The sequence below is a fragment of the Mytilus edulis genome, chromosome 1, assembly GCF_963676685.1.
Source record: "Mytilus edulis chromosome 1, xbMytEdul2.2, whole genome shotgun sequence".
NCBI classification, from domain to species: Eukaryota; Metazoa; Mollusca; class Bivalvia; order Mytilida; family Mytilidae; genus Mytilus; species Mytilus edulis.
In genome coordinates this window covers 69,216,811-69,232,785 of record NC_092344.1, presented here as the reverse complement: position 1 = coordinate 69,232,785, position 15,975 = coordinate 69,216,811, and the positions used below count along the sequence as shown (strand labels likewise).

The following is a 15,975-nucleotide window of genomic DNA, read 5'->3' as shown; positions in this document are numbered from 1 at the left end:
TTTCAAGTTATAAGAAATAAAAGCAGTCTTAATGCGTTCTCCAAATTCAGACTTGCGTCTGGTAGACAGCCTTATTTGTCAAACTTGCTCGATTTTAAGTCTACAAGGTTAAAATTGTTAGCACGAACAAATTGTCTACCCATAAATCAAGTTTTGTATAGAATGAATATGTCCGAGACTCCCTTTTGTCAAATGTGTTCAGGCAAATCTGAGGAGTCCGTCCATGGAACATTTCGTTCTCGAATGTTCTGAATATTCTCCTATACGAAGTAAGTATTTTGCCGATATAAATGAGTACATGTACCTAAGTACTAACTTCACCGACTTTTGCTTTACAGAGTTACCGTCCTACGAAAAAATAAACATACTGCTAGGTGAATGTTTTATAAGGTTGATCCAAATGTTTGTAAACATGTTGACACTTTTAGTAAAAAGATGCTGAGTGAAATGTACACTTACAGATCTTCAATTTTAGAAGATTAAGCTAACTGTGATTTACGTGTGCAACTTAATTGATGTGATCTCTAAATGTTGAGATTTTATATTAATATATAATGTTGTTATGTTTTACATGAATGTTGACTCGTTTTAAAAGAGAATTAATTTTTAACTTTGATATTGTCCTATGTGTATTTTATTTAATTGTACATTATTCATTGTATATGCTCTTAGACGCATTTGTGGGTACCCTGCCTACAAGTGCCCCCGTTGTAAAGGGGGTAGCTTCTTAATAAATATATATATCCACATATCCTCTTTTATTATCATTAACAACGTCTTCGAACAAAGACCTCCTTGTATAAAAATATAATTACATAGAGAGTGACCTCTGTATACTCTACGAGCTTTTCACAGAGAACATTTAACTGAAGACGATTTGAGATTGTAGATGTAAATCATCTTCAATATACTTAAGCTATACCGTTTCCTCGTTTTACTTTCCAGTCTTATGGAATATGTTTGGTGTTTTATCACTGTGCCTCCGACATGATTGGGACAGGCAATTACTAATCCTTCCCGAGAGTACATGTTAACGGTCAAGGTAAATTGGGGTTTGTGTGAATGTTTTTAACTGTTTTGTTGATATTTGTTCGACGTCTTGTTTTTGATTTTCCTTTTTTGACATATTTTAAACCTAGGTTTTCTCTCTCCTTTTTCTTTCTCCGTTATCGTCTATTACGATATTGTTGAAGGTCATTTTGTGTATAGGCTTACGAATAACATATTGTTTACTTTTTGTACAGATATGGATTAATAACTTTATTTTACCACGGGCATTTAAATGTCAAACACCTATAATATGGCAAAATAACAAACAAAAACGGTCATTCATTTTTTTTTATAAATATGTTCTGTTATTTGGGTGAAATAATTTGTAATACAACAGTAAAAACAACATATGACAAACGAAGCCCACAGGGGCGATTAGTAAAGTATAGACCAAGTACGATTGGTTCATTTGTGTCTTGTACCACGATAAGGCCACCATAACAATATTTTCTATGTAAAACAAAATATAAAACATCAAACGCTTTTTGAAGGTCTTTCCACCGGTAACGTTTATAAAACAAAATATGTTGATATAGCTGCATAAAACTAGAAAAAGGAATTTTCCTGCTTTACAGCAGCACATTCCGTAAAGTTCAGGATTGGTGTAGATGTGAACAGTCATCATCAATAAAAAATGTGCCGACGGTAAAATAAAGCACCACGGCATAAAATAGGCTCCAAAGGATGCCAAAAGTAGAAATCGTGGAGATAGTTCTGCTAAAACACACAACCAGTAAACAAACGAAATCCGAATTCCCATTTTATGCTTTGTAATATCAATGTTCCTGCTGTGTCTGTAGAAAGCAGTGTGAATCCATGATGTACCCGCTAGTGACAGCGATAGTGTAACAACTGAAAAAAGAACATGGATATTGTATTAAATTTGAAAAAAAAAATCAACAAACCCTCAAATTAAGTATCAGTACTAATTAGCAGATTGATTTGTAAAGATGATCGGGTTTCTACACATTGGTATCGTTAAATATCTGCCTAGAATAACACAATAATTTAAAAGATCGTCTGCGTGTCACACTATAATTATTCGACGAGTGTGTTCAGCGAACAATCACCAAAAAAGCTAATTGTATCGAGAATCTGGTTTTTGAGAAATACATCAGATTCTTTAGTTTTATCGGCTTTTAGCTAAATCAAATTGCAGGATTAATTGGGATATTTCATAAACAATGACCTCACGTAATAATGCAGTCATGTTTTTATGTCAATCCGTATCAATCTATCAATGTCATCATTCTTAAACTGGACCGCCCTCCACAAATATTCTAATAGTTATGGCATTTATTTTTTTATGCTGACTTCACCAGCTGGCCCTAATGTGCTCGCTTGATTTTGTTGCTGATAATTCCAAAAACAAAAATTGATGTCATTTATTCATGTTTTATATATATCAACTTTATTAACTCTTCATAAACTGAACTAATTCTATGTATATACATACATGTACTAAATTTAATTTGAATCTGAGATATCACCTCCGTCATAAAATTTGATCTTTACAAAATTGCCCCCGCCTTATATGTGTCAAGTCAACGTCCGAATAGTATAAAACAAAGAAAACTCCGTATGCAGTTTCGGTCACGACAACATAACAGATAAAAGCAGATACAACTCACGATGTATTTCTCAAATACCGGATTCTCATTAAAATTAACTTTTTGGTGATTGTTCGAACATCATGCATTTCATAAACATCGGGACATGTGTATCTGCGATAGAAAAGCTTAGCTGTAGAATATTTCAAAAGCTTCACAAACATCCGTTTGTTTTTGAATCGGTTCGCGACCAAGTATTTACTATCATCCCGTCAATGGATTACCGAACTATCAGATTCTTTATTTAAAGTACATAGCAACATCACACATTAAAATGTAATATTAAATATATTTTAACATTTAAAGAACATATACACTGGTAAATGTCATAATCGTTTTCGTAAAATACCACTATTTTCGTCAAAACTAAAAACATTAGCTAAAACAGAAAAGACATTAAATTTAACAATGAAATTCAGTGTGTCCTAATTTGTACATAACAAAAACACTCTGTTGGATCATCGATGTAGTTTCTTGACGAACAAAAACAGCATTATTCAAGAAACAGGTAAGTTATATCAATAAAAAAATCATATATATATAAATAGAGTGAAATGTTAAATCCTCTATGGTTCGAACTTATGGTGACGCATTGTGTAAAGTAAAAGATGGTATACTTGTTTCTGTGCCAATAATCTGATTTTCAAATCATTGCAAACAAGAATGTATGTGTTCATAGTACACGGATGTCGCACTCGCACTATAATTTTCTAAGTTCAGTGGATTATGAAATTGAGGTTAAAAATCTAATTTGGCATTAAAATAAAAAAAAAACAATACCATAGAGAACATCTGGACCAAGGTTTAAGTTGATTTGACTTCAACTTCATCAAAAACAACCTTGACCAAAATCTTTAACCTAAAGCGGGAAAACTTGACGGACGGACGGACAGACGAACGGATGAACGGACGAACGAACGGTACGACGCACAGACCAAAAACATAATGCTCCTAGATGGGACAAGAAAATACAAAAAACTCTTGCGTAACAATATGCATCAAATACATGCTGCAGTTGTGTTAGATGCGTCCAAACTACAAAATATAACAATAGTATCATGGTTTATGCAGAATGATGGATTTCATTAATTTAGGCGGGAGTCTTTCAGCGCGCTGATATTATGTTAATTAAACATGATGACGGACATCCAATTAGACATGCCATATTCAAATGAAACTAGTTATGGAGCTGTTGTCTGCTCTATGGCCGGGTTGTCGCTTTGACACATTCCCCATTTCCTTTATCAAATCTATTAACGATGCCCTCTTCTGCTTTGCAATATGCATGACCATAGTTCCACCATGGAAGTATTATGATTCCATATACTTTAGATTTGTCAAACAGCGATAATGAAGTACATCTTAAAATGATTGTTGTGCTGTCTTTAAGACCCACATGATGTCTCCACCTGGCTATAAGAAATTATAGATTTAACGTTTTCTATAATGATCTATCTTTTATTGGCATTCTGTATACAAAATGAAATGACTGCATGAAGTGCCAATACCTGTCATTTTGAGAATATTTAAAAAAAAATTTAAAAAATCCTGCAGAAATTCGGACGGGCGGACAGGAGTAACTTAATATGCATCTCGACATTTTGTCGTGGGGCATACAAATCAAATTGGTATTACGGCTTAGATGTAAAAAAAAATACAGCGGCAAATATTAACATGGGTCTTTTAATTGAAAAAAATATTTTTTGGAAAAAGGTTAAATGACGAATTGATTCCATTGAATGGCATTTACATCCATATACAGGACAAATTTTTATAACTTTTACAAGTAAATACCGAGAACCCCTCACCCTTACTCCCAATGCCGAACTGTTTTGTGATGAGAGATATGAGGTATAAAAAAGTTGGGGAAGTGGTATATAGGGCTAAAAATATGGGAACTTGGAAAAAAGGATGAAAAAAGTGAGATAGGAAAAATAAAATTTGAAAATAGCGGAACTTGAGAAATTATCACCCTGTGTCATCCCCTAAATACACAATTTTGATTTAAATATACATGCATTTAGGCTTTCCAAAATGACATTTGTATTAACTAGTAAACACTTACATGTCATACTTATATGGGTATTAGAGATTAAATAAAACAATGAAACCTCAATTTTACAGGAAAGTATATAGCAAACAGACATTTACATACGAATCGACATGCTATCATGCTATCTTGAAGTTTTGGTTTTAAATTGATTTAAAGACCCGCGGCTGGAAACTGGTATTTTCTCCATTTCCATGAGGTATACATCATTTATAGGTATTGGCAATAAGGATAAGTGTTGTACACTCGAAGTCAAAATAAAATCGTCAAATAAGTAGCACGGTGTCAAATAAGTAGCACGGTGTCGAGCTGGTGCGTATTCCGAGAGGATCGTGAAGGAATTCTCATCGAAAAGACACATGCAAGAATATTGTCGGATTTAAAAAAAAACATCAAAAAAATATACTTTCGTAAAATTCATTTTATTTTTGGTTAAAAAAAAAAAAAAAATATGAGAAATACCATTTTGAGCTAGAATTTCGATGGAAAAAAACAATTGAATCCAGAGAATTTCAAATTTGCGGCATGTAAAACATGGGGGAAACTGTAATAAACTTTTATTATAAAATTTTAAAATTATGATATTCATGTTTGTGTGCTTTAATTTCAAGAACAATTTATCTTAAGGTATGGAATTCCGACTTGATGCCCAGCGTAAAATTTTGAAAAACAGAAGATAGTAATAAAACAAAACATAATTGAACAAAACTGTTTCTGTTCTAGGACTTGTCCGAAATTAATTTATGTGTTGAATGCTATTCTTGCTTGATTATAAGTGTCCAATTTTCGATAACAAGTGAGATTTCATAAGAAAAACAAAATTTTACATTTATCCGTTATGTAATGATTTTTAACGAAAACATAGGTATTATATGCCATTTTGAATTAATACCTGATGTAAAAAAAATATCAATTTGCTGTTATTTCCGAATTGACAGTTTGATAGCATTTCTTTTGATCATAAAGAGAACAAATCCCAAAATAATTGCTGGCTTAAATTTGATGCAAAATGCAAAATACTGTCTATATAGAGGTGATGATATGCTTGCTAATGAGAAAAATTTCAACCAGCATGTATAGGTCATCGTACGACCTTCAACGATAAGCAAACATATACAGTCTTATCTGGTCAAATATTGCTTTCACGATCAAAACAACATCTTTTTCGTTAAATTTTAATTAAAAATCAACAAAAATATTTTTTTTCATTGTAAAAATATGATCTGACTAAAGCTTGCTTTCAGGATGTGAATATGATAAATTTTAATTGAAAAACAACAACATCCTTATTTTTTTTAATGAAAAACAAAAAATATAATCTAATTACTTTTTCAAAGAAAATGCGCTTCATTTTTCTGTAATATCTGACAGACAAAGGATTTAGTTTCAAAATATTCTACAGTAACTTTTCAAATCGGGGTTTCGGAAGTGAGGTTCTAGAAGGTCCTACAGTTGAGTTTCTTTTACCGCATACCTGACATAATAAACCGAAACGTGTGCGTGTTAAAATAGCATATCTGTAAATCAATTTGAAACAAGAGTTGTTTAAAGTTGACTAATACACGTGATCTCGCCCCTCAATGTGTGTGGCATTACCTTGTGCAATTCAACGGCAAATGTAGGGACTCAATTTTTTTAAAAGAAGCACGATATTATTTATCTTAATATAAAAAAGTCGCCAATAAGTTCAAAGAATAAAGTAAAAGGTCTCGTCGAATTGTACGCAACATATTGGCGTGAACTATTTAACCACATGCCATATAAAGTAAAAACATTGGCATGGACTCATGTAACCACATGCCATATAAAGTATAAAAAAAGACCGAGCTGAAGACGACCATTCCTCTTGAAAGATTAACCCTCAGGTTAATGTTAATGTCAAAGGTTATGTCGAATAATACGCAACACATTGACGTTTGCGTTTTATATCAAGCATGGCTGTTTGTTGGACCGACCGAAAAATAACGTATCAATTCAAATATGTTATGAAAGTTTCAATGGATGTGATGTATAGCTTTGTTCAACCCACCCTTTTAATAGAAAATCATTGATAAGTCTTTGCATCAGTATAGTATTTAGGAAGATCGTTTTTAAGATAAAAAACACACATACACACACACACTCATCCACCAAAAAGGTGAAAACGCGCAAACCAATCAACACCGCCAACTTCACTGGGGCAAACGTTATAATTATAATATAACTCGTCACGTAAAAAAAAATATCTCCCAACAAAAAAGTCCTCCATAATTAACTTGAAGATTCTGGAGTCTCATCGACTATTATTCCATGACAACATATATATTGGTACATATGCTACGGGGGTATTGATAGAATCTGAATGCTTGGCATGCTAATAATGGAAAAAATATACTTCATATACTAATTGACCGCTTGTTGTGTGTCAAACATACTGGCAAAGATACAGAATAGTTGACTATGCAATCCTACTCAATCATGATAGAACAAGAGCATTTCATTGTATTATCTTTGATAGAATTTCTTTTAATTTGTATTGCAATTGTTCCATGTCTATAATTAACATGGTTTTACATTTCACGTGGTTTTCAATTTGTGTATTTACTCTTAAATACATTTATTAGCTCCCAATAGTAAATAATTCCAACAATACAAATCATTTTTTAACAAACCAACTCGAAACAAACAATTTATTGTGGTCTAACGCTGGGCATGTGTTACTTTTTGACACACCTTTAAAAGCTTGATTGAGGGATGGGTCATCAACTTGTATGAATTTTTCAAAAATATATTGTACTCTAAGCTTTTTCAAGCTCAATGTTCGAAATAAACGAATGTCGCATTTACCAAGGAACGTCCACCTTAACTTTTTACCAAGTAGAGAATAAAAGCATGCCCTTACTGGTGGAAAGTATTACTCTTTATTTACAGAGGAACCATTTTTTCAACCGCATTTTAGCCATCATGGCCTAGAATTCAACAACTTCCAATGTGTAGTATAGCAATGGTTCGAAACCTTATGAACTTTAAACTAATATCCGGGTGTGTTTAGGTGTCATACCACCAATTACTCCCTCAAATTTAGAACGTATGTGAAAGTAGGCCTACTCGGACAAAAAAAAGTGCATTTGATGTCATTGTTCACCTAAACTAACTAACAAATTTGCAGAAATGAAAGTTTTGTTGAAAGAGAAATATATTAAGACCATTTTGAGCCAAAATTTACCTGTCTATGAGTTTGCATTAAAAATTGAGGATTAATGCGCTCCATACTATACTAATTTAAGATTTCCAGAAAACCAGGGGTTATTTTTAGTGGTACCTCCTTTCGGAAGCTCTCTGCTTTCTTATATGATTTTGAATGTATGTTGAAAATTGGCACACAGAAAGGTGACACCTGTACAATTCAGGATATACCTAGTTTCTATGAAGTTAAACTTAAGGTAAAATATTTAGAAAGCTGTGAAAATTGCCATATTTGGTTGAACAGATAGGGACTTTTAATTGGTGGTATGACACCTATACAATATATACATATATATAGAGAGAGATTTTTGATAACGAGCATGCAAATAGACGAAATCTGAGATATCAAATGAATAGAGACACGTGTTTCGTTGTAGTCTGCTTATGAAACATAAACAAACTATCGTTCAGACTTTGTTTTAAGTATACGTAACAAAAGTCAAGTGACATCACAAATTATAATTTGTTTAATCATAGGAATCTGTTCTTTAATGCTATATTTATGAAACTATTCTATGTTAAACATTTATTATTTGACACATATATAAAACGGGATTTTATAATCATAAAACACATTAACCTTTCAGAAATAATCTAAACTATTTTAATCTACTGGGTGAAAATGATACATTGTGAGTGAGTTACCTCGTAAAAATGTAGCAGGGAGGTTGTGATGAAATGCTAAGTAAAGCTGTAATAGGAGTTGCATGGCCGATTCCAGGAAGCCATCAACAAGTCCCAGAATGCATGCGTCTCGTTTCTCCTCCATAGCTCGTAATCGTACTCTTGTTTCTAAATCTGTACCTTTCCATTTCCAGCTTAAAACCATGTAATACATGTATTCCAAATTTCTACAAAATTAAACAAGGAATTTAGTTTATATATAAGATTTAGTGAAATTGATTTAAAAAATAACCAACTTCCATTTCCAACTTAAAACCATGTAATAAATGTATTCCAAATTTCTACAAAATTAAAAATGTAATTCAGATTATATACATGTAAGATTTAGTAATATTGATTAGAAAGGGAAAAAAATGGTGAGAGTTTGATATAAGAGTAAGAAGGATATCAATGGAATTGAGAATGGAAATGGTGTATATAACAAAATGACACCAACCCGACCAAAGAGCAGACAACAGCCGAAGGCCATCAATGGGTCTTCGATGCAGCGAGAAAATCCCGCACCCGGAGGTGGGCGTTAGCTGGGCCCTTAAATAAAAATGTGCACTAGTTTGAGTGTAGTGAAAAGGGACCTCATACTAAAAAAAAATAAATAATAACATCCTTCAAGAAACTGCAAGATATCTTAAAGATATAAATATTGTTTCTAACATCTCATTAAAATCTTCTTGGATTCAAAGTTAAACTGCAAATGCTGCATAATACGCCTCATTTTCAGATTGTATTATAAATATATAGATATGAGCCACAACATTAGACATGAACAATATTTTACTACAAAATGTCTTCAAAAAGAAGATAAAGTTGATGAAATATCTTAATAGTTAAGACTGTGGCTCTTATCTAATTTTGCATCAATCTAAAATTATGTGAAATGGTCAAGGAAGGTCAAATATGTCAACTTTGACTTCGACATGTTAATTACACAATAGCACAGCGACATAACAATTTACAATGATGTACTATAGTATCATGATCATATTGTATTTTCATTTATCTATAATTATACATAAGTAATAGTGAATTTATTGAGTGCTGTTGAATTATATGTTTAAACTAAAAATAAATGGTAAATGTGGATACTGTCTGAATTTACAGATGTATTTGACCAAAGGTTTGGATAAAATTACGTCTAATGCATAAGATTGATAATAACTGAAGCTATTTCGCAGATGGGCTCTGAATATTTTGTTTTTAATAGAGTTTTGACCCTGACTGATTCAGATAATTTGCAAAATGGTTTCTTAAGCACTCTATCATATGTATCTCAGCAGGCTAGTATGGCTAAATGCTTCAGTTTATTTAAACCATTCACGAGTTACATCAAAGGTATTAAAAAGACATTAGAACGCAGGTAACTTACTTTTAACCTCGATTGAATGTGGACAGAAAAATGTCCAGTGGCAAATATTTCATGGCTAGAAAGTACACAAACTAATTAATACATAATAATAACAGGTAAGTTTTGCAAGGAAATGTAAACCTTTATAAAATTGGATAAGTTTTTAACAACGATGAAAGTAAGAATATCCCAGATATAAGAAACATGCCACCTATGGGCTCCTTAAAACGTTGCTGCGTTTTAAGACATCCCGTACAGCCGAACAGATGCCCAATATTGCAAAGATCCAGTGGTAACCATATTTCTATATCTTTGTCAACCCTTAGGGTCATACCAAAATTCAGTCTGTATTGGTAGACTGAAGCAGGATCCATACCGTTTTTTTTGTGTGTATTATTGCAGAAATATTAGTACCATCTTATATTTTAAAGTCACTGTTATACTCATCCCAAAACGTTGCAATATTCCACACAGTGCAATATCGCTTAAAAACAATATTATCGGTAAGAAATGTCGTATTTGTGTGATTTTAAAAAGTCTGACATGCAATAAACTGACGGATATTGTACGAATAATGATAAAATTATCCCTCGTAGAAACTCGCAAACTTTTTAAAATAATAATCATTTGGAGACGCTCAATTTTCAAGGATAAGAATATTCGACGCTTATTAAATAATATTAGAGCAAAACATCTTTTATATAAATTGTCTAAGCATATCGGTTGAATTGTCTGGATTAGAATAATCTTGACAATAATGTGAAATGCCAAGAAGTCAGTGATATGGGCTAGTTGTTTTATTGCAAAACAGACTATCCAGCTGTTTATTCATGTATATATTTTATTAAATGGCATGTTTGACAAATAAGTTCGGACTCTTAAATTTATGACCATTTATGTTAAAACTAACTTGTGACAAATCTCTTTGACCGTTCATTAATTAAATCTATACCTGCAGCGCGGTGGTCAACAAATAACATCGTAGGATTTTATCATTAAACTGTCGTATTGAAGTCTATAAGGTCACAAATATAAAACTGATATATAATAGACATATTACATGCATTCGAATCAATTAATATCTTGTACATTCTAGTACTAAAGAAAATACTATATGAAATGTCTTTATAGGGGTTTAAGAGACACATGCATATATCACTCGTTTCACCTCCTGGACAGACTTTTTCAATTTTTAGCTTCAATTTTAACTTTAACAAATCCCAATTATTACTGGCCAGATTGGCTTGATATATAGGCATATGCATAAATGTAATACCCTCAGGTACATCTATGGCATATGTAACAAACTTGTCACGAGTTTATTCTATTTTATTGAATACACAACGTGTATCAGTATACTTGTTAGTTCAAAATTAAAAAATGTACGAATTTGAAAATTTAATTTATTGTGATGGACACTTCACTAGCACTCAAGAAAAATAGCGGAATATTTCAAGACATGTTTTTCCTTACTTTAATCGACCGTATTACTATTTGCGGGCCATCAATTTTAACATTTTCTATAACGAAAACTTCTCAGTCGCGATGATTAAATTGTTAAAGGGTCTAATTGACCCCAAATAAATTGGTTTTACAAGAGCTTCTAAGCATTGAGGAGAAGCAATTAATCTGCATTAACTATTTTAACTCTCAAAACTTCAGACATCAAACGTCTTTATAAAAAAATGCAGAGTTAAATGGTATCTTAATCGATTGTAATTAAAATCACTAATAGGACCTACAAACAAAGATAAATGACATGAATTGGTAATTAACCAAACCAACATCTGCTTTTCTGCCAGCTTAAATTATCCAACAAATTTTAGATACTAGATATTGGAATTTAATGAATGGACGTTAAGCAACTGTACATCTGACATAAGTTATAATGTATTAATGACAGTTTTAACAAAATGAGAAGTATCCGGCCACTCCCTCCTGTTAAAAAAAAAATGTTAGGAAATAAATAACTTTTTAAGTGAAAATCACTGGTTGCCTTCAAATTTGTACTATAAAATAATTTAAAGTTAGATTCTTCGTGGCCAGATATCCTCATTCAAATGTCAAATCAAACGAAAACAGGTTCTTATAAAACGAAAGTATACTGTTAGGGAGTATACGATTCGTTCTGTTTTAAAGGAACGACTGTTTCTATTATCGGCCTATGATTGCACGTGCATTAATTATATATTCTTTTACACTCATCTTATTATTGAAATCCTCCCTTCGGAATTCCGAAAATTGGCCATCAGATATTTGGCCGTTATTGAATATCTGAGTCAAATTGTCGTTAACACAATGTCTTCTATTATTTAATGTTGACATCACCGAATAAGATTTACCACCGAATTATATTTACCATGGAATACATGACGGTAGTGAAGCAGGATCTGACATATGCTTCTGGAGCATCTAATATCAACCTACGTTGTTGATGGGGTTCATGTTGCTCAGTCTTTGGTTCGCTATGTAGTGTTTTGAAGAGTTATTTGCCTTTTCGTCATCTAATAACTTGTTTTTATCTGGCGTTGTCAGTTTATCTTGTATTGATTTGTGAGTTTATAATGGCCCTGAGATTATCTGACTTTCTCTATTTATCAGTAATTTTTAACCTATATATGAATCAAAATTCAAAGTGTTACGTAAATAAATCTATAACACTGACCTATAACAGTACAATTTTGGGACGTTATCTAAAATACTATAAATAAAACGATGTAATTTTCTTTAATTGAAGTTTGGCGAATAAATTTTGGATTCGTTTGTTTAAATGTGTTAACTCGTAAGAACTATGGTATATATATAGTACTTAACACATCGTTATTAATTTTGAATTGTCGACCTGGTTTAGAAGCATTTATTTATATAGTCGTTATTCAGCTAGCACTTGTATATTCACACTGCTATTAAATTGCCACAAAGTATTTCTATTAGCGTGATTATCGCATTCAAACTCTTGATTTAATTCTATAAAGAGAGACCGACCGGCTTTTCATTTCCATCCATTATATGTATGAATTGAAAATGAACCCGTTAGTATAGGGACTTTAAAAGCAACATATACTGTAAATTTAAAGTTACTGTTAGGGAGCTACCTGATAATTTTAGGGGGGGAGGGGGCTAGGATGAAAAATTGAGTCCTGCATTTTTTTTAGCTGTAATCTCTGTCCTGCCTTTTTATTTTTCACTCTGTTCGGTCCTGCCGTTTTTTTATAGTTCATCCTGACTTTTTTTTACCTAAATTGTCGTCCTGACTTTTTTTTTGCAAGTGTCTCATCCTGCCTTTTTTTTATACTCAAAACTCCTGTCCTGCCCATTTTTTTTCAAATTTCATCCTAGCCCCCCCCCCCCCCCCCCCCACCCCATAAAATCAAATGGTAGCTCCCTTATCATAGTATCGGGCCCTTTTATTTATAATGGCTATACGAGATATACGGATTGGAATATGTATTGCTTATTGTTGAAGGTAAATCTGGTCATACGGTGACCATTTGGCGCTTTAATTTTCGTCATTTGTATTTTGTTGGAGAGTTGTCTCAATGGCAATATCACACCACTTCTTATAATATTTTGGTATAACTTTTAGATAAATAAGATTCATACAATTTCCCGCCGTGGACCCTTTTAGAAAACATATACACATTGTAACATGTATATTTTATACATTTATTTACAGCTGTTACATGAAATAATAAGTGCAGATATGTGCAGAAGTATGACACAAATACATCATAAACAATCCATGTTTACAGTAGGGATTTTCCTATATATATAATTATTCAAATATTTACTTGTTCTTACGATAAACATACCTGAATAATCTACCAAGTTGTATGAGAGAGAAGAAAATTCTCAAAAATAAAAGTTTCTTCGGTATTCTTATTTCCAAATCTTTCTTTTCCGATTCTTCCACATAGACCATATAATTCCAAACACAGTTTATTATAAATGAAAATATGGACGGAGCAACAATAAACGTAACTGTCAATTGAAATAATAAAATATTTGATTCGTTGTAATATTGCAAGGCTAATAAAATATCAGATACGAAATCGGCAACAAATAAACACGTTGAAAATATTGAAAACAATAAGTCCCGTGGTTTATACAATTTTGGCAGACGATTTATATTTGCGCCTTTAAGTTTTGTTGTAAGTTCGTCACCAGTTTCTATCACAATTTCCATATCATTTTGTTGAACAGCACATTTTACAGTTTCTTCATTTAATGCATCATTTAATCCATTTAATGAATTTTCATTTTTATACAATTTTGTTGGAGAATGATAACTAGAAATTTTCTCTCTATGCATTCCACCATCAAAGTCTACTGCCATTTTAAAAACAAACAGACGATCGCGTGTCATGTGTACTGCAGAACAACAACAGGATTTTCCAATTGCTATCATTAGCTACAGTGATGATAAAGTTTACTATGTTAACGATCGTGGGAATCCCCTTAATTGATAGCTATCATATACGCTATAAAACTATTATTGAAATTATCCTCATTATCAAATGAAGTGACCACTGAGAAATTAAATAACAATAATTAATCTTGTATCTTTTCGCATTAAGTAAATCGGACAATCATAATTCGTCTGACCTGAACGTCTGCACTGATTCGAACAATCAGTTTTACAGGTAACGGTATAAACTGTATACACGATTATTTGATCTGTAAATTATATAGTAGTGAAATGTGCAAATCAAAAGTTCAAATAAATCCGAAACTGTATTATATAAAAAGTCTATCCGTTCAAAGGTTGATGTAATCCGGTTTCCTCATTGAAATAATATTTTAATATATATATTGATTTCGTAAATATTTAACTGTTGACTCCTCTCAAGCTGTGCACAACACACTGGTCGGCCTCTGAATAAGAAATCCGCGGTCACGTAGAATCCCGTTTTGTTAAAAATTGAAAATCTTTTTAAAAATGTTCAAAGACATTTTAATAAGTCAGTGCATATTTAAAAAAGATTATCAATGTATGTAGGTGAAGAACTATATAACATGTTCAATATGTTGTGAGACCAGTTTTAAGTAAGTGGATGTATAAGGTAAACAAATCGAAGATAAAGAAAACAACATTGGTGACACAAGACATGAAGATTAAACCTACGGTAATACAAGTAATAAGTTTACACAAACGCCGCAGAAAGTGAAGATAGTCGGTAAATCGTCAGAACACGTGTTTGAACCCTTTGTAAATATATTATATTCAAAATACTGTTATTTTTCTTCTTTGTTTTTGAATTAAATAATGGTTACGGGAGAAATTGATATACTTATATTTTTTAAAATTCCTTTGTTTTGCAGTTTATGTTTAATCTCTGACGATGATTTAAATCTCGGATATCAAATAAAAAGATTTAAAACACGACAGAATTTATAGTTTGACGTGAGATAAGATATAAAGTACGATGTTTGATTTAATCCATCAAAGAACAAACGTGGTTTTATGGGAAAAAGTAGATCAGTTGACTTTCTATTACAGAGATCCATAGGACGTTCGTTTTTATGTACAATGTTGAACGTCAGAGAACTTTGCGTACAGGAAATTTGAGATTCAGGCTTGACGATTGTGGGCCCACGCTGCATCAAAAACTAAAGATGATACTCTTTATCGACTCCTACTACCTACATAGTATAAAAGTTATGTTTCATTATTTGATGTTTTAATACAGTTTCAACAATTATTTCTACACCTAATTCAACTTCAAATTTTGTGAATATGAATTTTTCTACGTCGCCCTGTCGAACCGTTAGCTGCGTATCCATACAACACACTTAAATGGACGAATAATACAACACTCGATAGCTGGCCTGTGTATTATACAACACGCTGAAATGGAACTTCATCTTTATTTTAGGACATGTACGACAGGAATGATATATACCGAGTAGATATACCGATAGGTATCATCTCAGAGAAGGCTTTTTTAGCAATTAAAAAGTATTACTTGTTACTTGATGAACATTAAGTGGCAAAAATTTCACTAAATTCTGAT

General features: G+C 32.1%; 1 protein-coding gene across 1 annotated transcript; it reads right to left on the bottom strand.

The window, feature by feature from the left end:
- Positions 1-1,324: 1,324 nt before the first annotated feature.
- LOC139488081 (XK-related protein 7-like) lies at positions 1,325-15,759 on the bottom strand. The gene is made up of 3 exons (XM_071273449.1): positions 13,774-15,759; positions 8,581-8,786; positions 1,325-1,902 (listed from the first exon to the last, which is right to left on the bottom strand). The coding sequence occupies exons 1-3, from the start codon at positions 14,367-14,369 to the stop codon at positions 1,340-1,342; spliced, it is 1,365 nt and encodes a 454-aa protein (XP_071129550.1). The 5' UTR covers positions 14,370-15,759; the 3' UTR covers positions 1,325-1,339.
- Positions 15,760-15,975: the final 216 nt, after the last annotated feature.